The sequence below is a fragment of the Xiphophorus couchianus genome, chromosome 14 (genome assembly GCF_001444195.1).
Source record: "Xiphophorus couchianus chromosome 14, X_couchianus-1.0, whole genome shotgun sequence".
NCBI lineage: Eukaryota > Metazoa > Chordata > Actinopteri > Cyprinodontiformes > Poeciliidae > Xiphophorus > Xiphophorus couchianus.
The window spans coordinates 4,679,736-4,691,364 of record NC_040241.1 but is presented as its reverse complement, the minus strand read 5'-3'; the positions used below and the strand labels follow the sequence as shown (position 1 = coordinate 4,691,364).

At 50.2% G+C, this 11,629-nt stretch overlaps 1 protein-coding gene and 1 long non-coding RNA gene across 2 annotated transcripts in view; one reads left to right on the top strand and one right to left on the bottom strand.

The window, feature by feature from the left end:
- Positions 1 to 575: 575 nt before the first annotated feature.
- LOC114157539 (uncharacterized) lies at positions 576 to 2,710 on the top strand. Its single transcript, XR_003598182.1, has 2 exons — positions 576 to 2,306; positions 2,408 to 2,710. It is a non-coding gene; the product is annotated as an uncharacterized LOC114157539 (long non-coding RNA).
- A 3,869-nt stretch (positions 2,711 to 6,579) lies between these two features.
- Positions 6,580 to 11,629, bottom strand: part of LOC114157843 (mucin-5AC-like) — a gene marked incomplete at both ends in the record, with an annotated part of 31,995 nt that continues 26,945 nt past the window's right edge. The window contains 2 exons of the mRNA XM_028039011.1: positions 6,580 to 7,640; positions 8,994 to 9,477. Of these exons, the coding sequence (XP_027894812.1) occupies positions 6,580 to 7,640; positions 8,994 to 9,477 (1,545 nt within the window). The remainder of the gene's footprint in view (positions 7,641 to 8,993; positions 9,478 to 11,629) is intronic.

Genomic DNA, 11,629 nt, shown 5'->3' with positions numbered 1-11,629 from the left:
ATGTGAATATTATGTTTCAAAACAAGTTTCTACAGAGCAGCATTCAGTGAGCTTCTGAAACACCACATTTGAGCACAACCAGATCAATGAGTAACACGACAATCCCATTCACATTCAGGTTGACCAGAATAAATTCATTCCAACTAATGAATATCCGCAATGTAAACATAAGTTTATAGTTTATGTGTTTTAGTAACCAGCTCTGAAAAGAAAAACATTGGAATTGGCTCTCGAGTACCTGTAGTGTGAGTTGCTTGTTAACACTTCTAGTCTAGTGTGTGTTTTTGGCTCAGATCCTGTAATGCAGGGGTCCCCAAAATCGGTCCTCGAGGGCGCAATTCTGTTGCCCTGTGAAAATCTGTCCCCCCTGTGTCAGGAGCGCGCATTACAGCCAGAGAGGCGGATCTGACCATTTTCACGGCGCTTCTGATCGATTTCTCGGTAAAAACAACTCAGTTAATCATGTCAAGCTTGTAACATTTAGTTTAATCGGCAGCTGTTTACAAAATTGTAAAAATAATTAAATAAACGAGGTCTTTTTACGCTGTTTTGTGTTATTTTAAACGCCAAGAGAATCAGTCTTTTTCCAACTTTTGTCACTTACGCCTGACAGAAATAAAAGTCAGTCACCAAAACACAGTTTTTCAACACGTAGTGTGTATTTATAATTTTTCATTGCTGATATAAGAGGATGGCTGAAAGCATGGCACAAAAATTAAGACTTCCTGAAAAGACGAGAGCGTAGACTTTCTGGTAAATCCCTTTCTAATGTAAAATATGACAGATTACTGTAGTAAGGAAATTTCTAGTATACTACAGGCTATCACACATAATTTTTGAGAATTTGGCAACAGTTGCCCTTTATTCCCAAACGTTATGGGGGGAGGAGGAGAGAATGGATATTTCAGCTGCCTGAAATAATCTGTTCCCCCTCCATAACATGGGAACAAATTAATTCACCAACAAGTCTTTAACTGTGTTTATTCCTCTTATCATCAATAATAAATTGTGTGAATTTGGTAATATTTGCTCATTATTTGCCAAAGTTATAAGGGGGGAACCATATATTTTAGCCACCTAAAATAATCCGTTCCCCCTCCATAAAATGGGAACAAATTAATTCACCAACAAGTCTTTAACTCTGTTTATTCCTCTTATCATCAATAATAAATCGTGTGAATTTGGTAACATTTGCTCATTATTTGCCAAAGTTATGAGGGGGGGACCACTCTGGGAATCAACAATCAACACCACCACTGGACTTTAGTGGTAATAAATGTTTTTAAACTCTAAAAACAATCTATATCATACTTATCACATAGACAAAAACCACATTAAACACATATGCGTCAAATGGGATTTATAGTAAAGTTTTGTCACACAAGTAGCATTTTTCATCAGGCATCGACACAGCCACGTACAATTTAGAAACATCTGCGGTGCGCATAGGTTTCAACCGGTTAATTTAACCACCCGTTAATCCGTAACACCGGAGGCTTGACATTAGCGGTTTGCAATGTTGGCTTTTTAGATGCACACATCGCCAATATTTCAAGTCATACAGCTATACAAGTCTTACTGGTGGTGTAAAATAACAACTAGAACTTACCAAATATAACAGAATTCAAATGTACCCGTTCGCCTACATTTGGCGAAACGGTGGAACCTTGAGTTAGGTTAATTTTCCATGCAAAATGGGTTAAATATGGCGCCTTTGTTGAAGTCAAATACTAAAAAACACAATTTCCAACGAAACAATAGTCAAGTCTGGTTATTTTGCTTACCTCTAGGAAAGAATTGTGTCTCGTGTGCAACAAGATGCCGTAACGCGAAGACACGGCTTCTTCTTTTTTTCTATTATGCGGGAATCGCAAGCAACTTTAAGGTGCATACCGCCACCTACTGTACACGAGTGTGTAGTAACACTACTTTACATCTATTAAATTCTTTTTTTATTTTATTTCGTATTTTAAAGATAGGTCAATAATGCTCCCCTTAACCTTTAACTATCCCCTGTGTTTGAAGGCGTGGCTTAAGCAACACTAACCAATGAATACCGGAATTTAAGAACGCAAATATGCGGAGGTTAAATTGGCAGTGATATTTTAAAGCGGTGTGATGTTAAAACAACACGCACACTTTTTATTTAGTGCTACACCTAAGATTTTTTTTTTTGAATTCTGTTGTCTTTTCTCTTTATCTCATTTCTCCGTCAACTCGTGTCACATGACTTGAGTTGACCAACAACTAAAGGAGAAGACCTGCTCCACTTGATGATCTACTGGTTGTAGCAGATTGTGGAAAAGGTGAGGACATGATGATGACTTGATCAAAAAGTCCCTTTCAATCATCTTTTATTTAGACAGAGATTAAGAAATGTTTGTTTTATTATGTGATTATTCTCCAGCATAACTGAGACAATACAACAACACTGGGCCAATCAGGAGAGAGAAGACAGAAATGATGGAGGATTCTTCATAAAATTAAGAAAATTATGGGCAACTCTGACCATCCTCTTCATGAGACCGTCTTGAAAAAACATAGTATCATCAGTCAGAGGCTTCTTCAAATTGCTGTAACACAGACCGCTACAATAGATCTTTCCTGCCAACAGCAATCAGCCATCTGCAATAACTCTGTGAAGAATCTGAATTGATGAGCTACAACCTTTAATTTTCCTTTTGGCTCAATAAAGTATTTTTGAATTTAATTTTGAATTACAATTTTTCTTCTAATTTAGGCTTCACGGCAGAGAGACATTTTCCCATTTGGAGGACCGAAACTGACAGTTAACAATGAAAGCAGAAATATAATGTCGCACCAGTTGTGAACTTAGACTGGTTGGCCAGTAGGTGGCAGCATACGGCGTGATGAACAAGAAAACGCAATACTTGTATTATCTGCATTATTTGTAGTCCAATTTCTCTGACGCACCAGTGCATGCGTTCGTCAATGAAAATCATGGAAACGACGTTAGCGTTGTCAACACTATAAATGACGCTGACCTTCTGAATTCTTTCCCCTTTGCTACTTTTGAGAGAGACGCCTGAAGGAGCCTTTAAAGCCTCGGAAGGTTTAAGCTTGTCGAAAAGTCTGCATCGCAAAACTCGCTGAAGAAGGACTCGCCGAGGAAGGACTCGTAGACGAAGGACTCGCCGAAGGACTTGTTGAAGAAGGACTCGTTGAAAAAGGACTCGCCAAAGAAGGACTCGCAGAAGGACTCGCCGAAGGACTTGAAGAAGGACTTGCCGAAGGACTTGAAGAAGGACGCGCCAAAGAAGGACTCGCAGAAGGATTCGCCGAAGGACTTGAAGAAGGACTTGCTGAAGGACTCGCCGAAGGACTTGAAGAAGGACTCGCCGAAGGACTCGCCGAAGGACTTGAAGAAGGACGCGCCGAAGAAGGACTCGCAGAAGGATTCGCCGAAGGACTTGAAGAAGGACTCGCCGAAGGACTTGAAGAAGGACTCGCCGAAGAAGGAATCGCCGAAGGACTTGAAGAAGGACGCGCCGAAGAAGGACTCGCACAAGGATTCGCTGAAGGACTTGAAGAAGGACTCGCCGAAGGACTCGCCGAAGGACTCGCCGAAGGACTTGAAGAAGGACTCGCCGAAGAAGGACTCGCCGAAGGATTCGCTGAAGGACTTGAAGAAGGACTCGCCGAAGGACTTGAAGAAGGACTCGCCGAAGGACTTGAAGAAGGACTCGCCTTAGGACTCGCCGAAGGACTTGAAGAAGGACGCGCCGAAGAAGGACTCGCAGAAGGATTCGCCGAAGGACTTGAAGAAGGACGCGCCGAAGGACTTGAAGAAGGACTCGCCGAAGGACTTGAAGAAGGACTCTCCGAAGGACTTGAAGAAGGACGCACCGAAGAAGGACTCGCAGAAGGATTCGCCGAAGAAGGAATCGCCGAAGGACTTGAAGAAGGACTCGCCGAAGAAGGAATCGCCGAAGGACTTGAAGAAGGACGCGCCGAAGAAGGACTCGCACAAGGATTCGCTGAAGGACTTGAAGAAGGACTCGCCGAAGGACTCGCCGAAGGACTCGCCGAAGGACTTGAAGAAGGACTCGCCGAAGAAGGACTTGCCGAAGGATTCGCTGAAGGACTTGAAGAAGGACTCGCCGAAGGACTTGAAGAAGGACTCGCCGAAGGACTTGAAGAAGGACTTGAAGAAGGACTCGCCGAAGGACTTGAAGAAGGACGCGCCGAAGAAGGACTCGCAGAAGGATTCGCCGAAGGACTTGAAGAAGGACTCGCCGAAGGACTCGCCGAAGGACTTGAAGAAGGACTCGCAGAAGGATTCGCCGAAGGACTTGAAGAAGGACTCGCCGAAGGACTTGAAGAAGGACTCGCAGAAGGATTCGCCGAAGGACTTGAAGAAGGACTCGCCGAAGGACTCGCCGAAGGACTTGAAGAAGGACGCGCCGAAGGACTTGAAGAAGGACTCGTCGAAGGACTTGAAGAAGGACTCGCCGAAGGACTTGAAGAAGGACGCGCCGAAGAAGGACTCGCAGAAGGATTCGCCGAAGGACTTGAAGAAGGACTCGCCGAAGGACTCGCCGAAGGACTTGAAGAAGGACTCGCCGAAGAAGGACTCGCCGAAGGACTTGAAGAAGGACTCGCCGAAGAAGGACTCGCCGAAGGATTCGCCGAAGGACTTGAAGAAGGACTCGCCGAAGGACTCGCCGAAGGACTCGCCGAAGGACTTGAAGAAGGACGCGCCGAAGAAGGACTCGCCGAAGGATTCGCCGAAGGACTTGAAGAAGGACGCGCCGAAGGACTTGAAGAAGGACTCGCCGAAGGACTCGCCGAAGGACTTGAAGAAGGACTCGCCGAAGAAGGACTCGCCGAAGGATTCGCTGAAGGACTTGAAGAAGGACTCGCCGAAGGACTTGAAGAAGGACTCGCCGAAGGACTTGCCGAAGGATTCGCCGAAGGTCTTGAAGAAGGACGCGCCGAAGGACTTGAAGAAGGACTCGCCGAAGGACTCGCCATCTGCAATAACTCTGTGAAGAATCTGAATTGATGAGCTACAACCTTTAATTTTCCTTTTGGCTCAATAAAGTATTTTTGAATTTAATTTTGAATTACAATTTTTCTTCTAATTTAGGCTTCACGGCAGAGAGACATTTTCCCATTTGGAGGACCGAAACTGACAGTTAACAATGAAAGCAGAAATATAATGTCGCACCAGTTGTGAACTTAGACTGGTTGGCCAGTAGGTGGCAGCATACGGCGTGATGAACAAGAAAACGCAATACTTGTATTATCTGCATTATTTGTAGTCCAATTTCTCTGACGCACCAGTGCATGCGTTCGTCAATGAAAATCATGGAAACGACGTTAGCGTTGTCAACACTATAAATGACGCTGACCTTCTGAATTCTTTCCCCTTTGCTACTTTTGAGAGAGACGCCTGAAGGAGCCTTTAAAGCCTCGGAAGGTTTAAGCTTGTCGAAAAGTCTGCATCGCAAAACTCGCTGAAGAAGGACTCGCCGAGGAAGGACTCGTAGACGAAGGACTCGCCGAAGGACTTGTTGAAGAAGGACTCGTTGAAAAAGGACTCGCCAAAGAAGGACTCGCAGAAGGACTCGCCGAAGGACTTGAAGAAGGACTTGCCGAAGGACTTGAAGAAGGACGCGCCAAAGAAGGACTCGCAGAAGGATTCGCCGAAGGACTTGAAGAAGGACTTGCTGAAGGACTCGCCGAAGGACTTGAAGAAGGACTCGCCGAAGGACTCGCCGAAGGACTTGAAGAAGGACGCGCCGAAGAAGGACTCGCAGAAGGATTCGCCGAAGGACTTGAAGAAGGACTCGCCGAAGAAGGACTCGCCGAAGGACTTGAAGAAGGACTCGCCGAAGGACTTGAAGAAGGACTCGCCGAAGAAGGAATCGCCGAAGGACTTGAAGAAGGACGCGCCGAAGAAGGACTCGCACAAGGATTCGCTGAAGGACTTGAAGAAGGACTCGCCGAAGGACTCGCCGAAGGACTTGAAGAAGGACTCGCCGAAGAAGGACTCGCCGAAGGATTCGCTGAAGGACTTGAAGAAGGACTCGCCGAAGGACTTGAAGAAGGACTCGCCGAAGGACTTGAAGAAGGACTCGCCTTAGGACTCGCCGAAGGACTTGAAGAAGGACGCGCCGAAGAAGGACTCGCAGAAGGATTCGCCGAAGGACTTGAAGAAGGACGCGCCGAAGGACTTGAAGAAGGACTCGCCGAAGGACTTGAAGAAGGACTCGCCGAAGGACTTGAAGAAGGACGCACCGAAGAAGGACTCGCAGAAGGATTCGCCGAAGGACTTGAAGAAGGACTTGAAGAAGGAATCGCCGAAGGACTTGAAGAAGGACGCGCCGAAGAAGGACTCGCACAAGGATTCGCTGAAGGACTTGAAGAAGGACTCGCCGAAGGACTCGCCAAAGGACTTGAAGAAGGACTCGCCGAAGGACTTGAAGAAGGACGCGCCGAAGAAGGACTCGCAGAAGGATTCGCCGAAGGACTTGAAGAAGGACTCGCCGAAGGACTCGCCGAAGGACTTGAAGAAGGACTCGCAGAAGGATTCGCCGAAGGACTTGAAGAAGGACTCGCCGAAGGACTTGAAGAAGGACTCGCAGAAGGATTCGCCGAAGGACTTGAAGAAGGACTCGCCGAAGGACTTGAAGAAGGACTCGCAGAAGGATTCGCCGAAGGACTTGAAGAAGGACTCGCCGAAGGACTCGCCGAAGGACTTGAAGAAGGACGCGCCGAAGGACTTGAAGAAGGACTCGTCGAAGGACTTGAAGAAGGACTCGCCGAAGGACTTGAAGAAGGACGCGCCGAAGAAGGACTCGCAGAAGGATTCGCCGAAGGACTTGAAGAAGGACTCGCCGAAGGACTCGCCGAAGGACTTGAAGAAGGACTCGCCGAAGAAGGACTCGCCGAAGGACTTGAAGAAGGACTCGCCGAAGAAGGACTCGCCGAAGGATTCGCCGAAGGACTTGAAGAAGGACTCGCCGAAGGACTCGCCGAAGGACTCGCCGAAGGACTTGAAGAAGGACGCGCCGAAGAAGGACTCGCCGAAGGATTCGCCGAAGGACTTGAAGAAGGACTCGCCGAAGGACTTGAAGAAGGACGCGCCGAAGAAGGACTCGCAGAAGGATTCGCCGAAGGACTTGAAGAAGGACTCGCCGAAGGACTTGAAGAAGGACTCGCAGAAGGATTCGCCGAAGGACTTGAAGAAGGACTCGCCGAAGGACTTGAAGAAGGACTCGCAGAAGGATTCGCCGAAGGACTTGAAGAAGGACTCGCCGAAGGACTTGAAGAAGGACGCGCCGAAGGACTTGAAGAAGGACTCGTCGAAGGACTTGAAGAAGGACTCGCCGAAGGACTTGAAGAAGGACGCGCCGAAGAAGGACTCGCAGAAGGATTCGCCGAAGGACTTGAAGAAGGACTCGCCGAAGGACTTGAAGAAGGACTCGCCGAAGAAGGACTCGCCGAAGGACTTGAAGAAGGACTCGCCGAAGAAGGACTCGCCGAAGGATTCGCCGAAGGACTTGAAGAAGGACTCGCCGAAGGACTCGCCGAAGGACTTGAAGAAGGACGCGCCGAAGGACTTGAAGAAGGACTCGCCGAAGGACTCGCCGAAGGACTTGAAGAAGGACTCGCCGAAGGACTCGCCAAAGGACTTGAAGAAGGACTCGCAGAAGGATTCGCCGAAGGACTTGAAGAAGGACTCGCCGAAGAAGGACTCGCCGAAGGACTTGAAGAAGGACTCGCCGAAGGACTTGAAGAAGGACTCGCCGAAGGACTTGAAGAAGGACTCGCCGAAGAAGGAATCGCCGAAGGACTTGAAGAAGGACGCGCCGAAGAAGGACTCGCACAAGGATTCGCTGAAGGACTTGAAGAAGGACTCGCCGAAGGACTCGCCGAAGGACTTGAAGAAGGACTCGCCGAAGAAGGACTCGCCGAAGGATTCGCTGAAGGACTTGAAGAAGGACTCGCCGAAGGACTTGAAGAAGGACTCGCCGAAGGACTTGAAGAAGGACTCGCCTTAGGACTCGCCGAAGGACTTGAAGAAGGACGCGCCGAAGAAGGACTCGCAGAAGGATTCGCCGAAGGACTTGAAGAAGGACGCGCCGAAGGACTTGAAGAAGGACTCGCCGAAGGACTTGAAGAAGGACTCGCCGAAGGACTTGAAGAAGGACGCACCGAAGAAGGACTCGCAGAAGGATTCGCCGAAGGACTTGAAGAAGGACTTGAAGAAGGAATCGCCGAAGGACTTGAAGAAGGACGCGCCGAAGAAGGACTCGCACAAGGATTCGCTGAAGGACTTGAAGAAGGACTCGCCGAAGGACTCGCCAAAGGACTTGAAGAAGGACTCGCCGAAGGACTTGAAGAAGGACGCGCCGAAGAAGGACTCGCAGAAGGATTCGCCGAAGGACTTGAAGAAGGACTCGCCGAAGGACTCGCCGAAGGACTTGAAGAAGGACTCGCAGAAGGATTCGCCGAAGGACTTGAAGAAGGACTCGCCGAAGGACTTGAAGAAGGACTCGCAGAAGGATTCGCCGAAGGACTTGAAGAAGGACGCGCCGAAGGACTTGAAGAAGGACTCGTCGAAGGACTTGAAGAAGGACTCGCCGAAGGACTTGAAGAAGGACGCGCCGAAGAAGGACTCGCAGAAGGATTCGCCGAAGGACTTGAAGAAGGACTCGCCGAAGGACTCGCCGAAGGACTTGAAGAAGGACTCGCCGAAGAAGGACTCGCCGAAGGACTTGAAGAAGGACTCGCCGAAGAAGGACTCGCCGAAGGATTCGCCGAAGGACTTGAAGAAGGACTCGCCGAAGGACTCGCCGAAGGACTCGCCGAAGGACTTGAAGAAGGACGCGCCGAAGAAGGACTCGCCGAAGGATTCGCCGAAGGACTTGAAGAAGGACTCGCCGAAGGACTTGAAGAAGGACGCGCCGAAGAAGGACTCGCAGAAGGATTCGCCGAAGGACTTGAAGAAGGACTCGCCGAAGGACTTGAAGAAGGACTCGCAGAAGGATTCGCCGAAGGACTTGAAGAAGGACTCGCCGAAGGACTTGAAGAAGGACTCGCAGAAGGATTCGCCGAAGGACTTGAAGAAGGACTCGCCGAAGGACTTGAAGAAGGACGCGCCGAAGGACTTGAAGAAGGACTCGTCGAAGGACTTGAAGAAGGACTCGCCGAAGGACTTGAAGAAGGACGCGCCGAAGAAGGACTCGCAGAAGGATTCGCCGAAGGACTTGAAGAAGGACTCGCCGAAGGACTTGAAGAAGGACTCGCCGAAGAAGGACTCGCCGAAGGACTTGAAGAAGGACTCGCCGAAGAAGGACTCGCCGAAGGATTCGCCGAAGGACTTGAAGAAGGACTCGCCGAAGGACTCGCCGAAGGACTTGAAGAAGGACGCGCCGAAGGACTTGAAGAAGGACTCGCCGAAGGACTCGCCGAAGGACTTGAAGAAGGACTCGCCGAAGGACTCGCCAAAGGACTTGAAGAAGGACTCGCCGAAGGACTTGAAGAAGGACGCGCCGAAGAAGGACTCGCAGAAGGATTCGCCGAAGGACTTGAAGAAGGACTCGCCGAAGGACTTGAAGAAGGACTCGCAGAAGGATTCGCCGAAGGACTTGAAGAAGGACTCGCCGAAGGACTTGAAGAAGGACTCGCAGAAGGATTCGCCGAAGGACTTGAAGAAGGACTCGCCGAAGGACTTGAAGAAGGACGCGCCGAAGGACTTGAAGAAGGACTCGTCGAAGGACTTGAAGAAGGACTCGCCGAAGGACTTGAAGAAGGACGCGCCGAAGAAGGACTCGCAGAAGGATTCGCCGAAGGACTTGAAGAAGGACTCGCCGAAGGACTCGCCGAAGGACTTGAAGAAGGACTCGCCGAAGAAGGACTCGCCGAAGGACTTGAAGAAGGACTCGCCGAAGAAGGACTCGCCGAAGGATTCGCCGAAGGACTTGAAGAAGGACTCGCCGAAGGACTCGCCGAAGGACTCGCCGAAGGACTTGAAGAAGGACGCGCCGAAGAAGGACTCGCCGAAGGATTCGCCGAAGGACTTGAAGAAGGACGCGCCGAAGGACTTGAAGAAGGACTCGCCGAAGGACTCGCCGAAGGACTTGAAGAAGGACTCGCCGAAGAAGGACTCGCCGAAGAAGGACTCGCCGAAGGATTCGCTGAAGGACTTGAAGAAGGACTCGCCGAAGGACTTGAAGAAGGACTCGCCGAAGGACTCGCCGAAGGATTCGCCGAAGGTCTTGAAGAAGGACGCGCCGAAGGACTTGAAGAAGGACTCGCCGAAGGACTCGCCGAAGGACTTGAAGAAGGACGCGCCGAAGAAGGACTCGCAGAAGGATTCGCCGAAGGACTTGAAGAAGGACTTGCCGAAGGACTTGAAGAAGGACTCGCCGAAAAAGGACTCGCCGAAGGACTTGAAGAAGGACTTGCCGAAGGACTTGAAGAAGGACTCGCCGAAGGACTTGAAGAAGGACTCGCCGAAGAAGGAATCGCCGAAGGACTTGAAGAAGGACGCGCCGAAGAAGGACTCGCACAAGGATTCGCTGAAGGACTTGAAGAAGGACTCGCCGAAGGACTCGCCGAAGGACTCGCCGAAGGACTTGAAGAAGGACTCGCCGAAGAAGGACTCGCCGAAGGATTCGCTGAAGGACTTGAAGAAGGACTCGCCGAAGGACTTGAAGAAGGACTCGCCGAAGGACTTGAAGAAGGACTCGCCTTAGGACTCGCCGAAGGACTTGAAGAAGGACGCGCCGAAGAAGGACTCGCAGAAGGATTCGCCGAAGGACTTGAAGAAGGACGCGCCGAAGGACTTGAAGAAGGACTCGCCGAAGGACTTGAAGAAGGACTCGCCGAAGGACTTGAAGAAGGACGCACCGAAGAAGGACTCGCAGAAGGATTCGCCGAAGGACTTGAAGAAGGACTTGAAGAAGGAATCGCCGAAGGACTTGAAGAAGGACGCGCCGAAGGACTCGCACAAGGATTCGCTGAAGGACTTGAAGAAGGACTCGCCGAAGGACTCGCCAAAGGACTTGAAGAAGGACTCGCCGAAGGACTTGAAGAAGGACGCGCCGAAGAAGGACTCGCAGAAGGATTCGCCGAAGGACTTGAAGAAGGACTCGCCGAAGGACTCGCCGAAGGACTTGAAGAAGGACGCGCCGAAGGACTTGAAGAAGGACTCGTCGAAGGACTTGAAGAAGGACTCGCCGAAGGACTTGAAGAAAGACTCGCCGAAGAAGGACTCGCCGAAGGACTTGTAGAAGGACTCGCCGAAGAAGGACTCGCCGAAGGATTCGCCGAAGGACTTGAAGAAGGACTCGCCGAAGGACTCGCCGAAGGACTCGCCGAAGGACTTGAAGAAGGACGCGCCGAAGAAGGACTCGCCGAAGGATTCGCCGAAGGACTTGAAGAAGGACGCGCCGAAGGACTTGAAGAAGGACTCGCCGAAGGACTCGCCGAAGGACTTGAAGAAGGACTCGCCGAAGAAGGACTCGCCGAAGGATTCGCTGAAGGACTTGAAGAAGGACTCGCCGAAGGACTTGAAGAAGGACTCGCCGAAGGATTCGCCGAAGGTCTTGAAGAAGGACGCGCCGAAGGACTTGAAGAAGGACTCGCCGAAGGA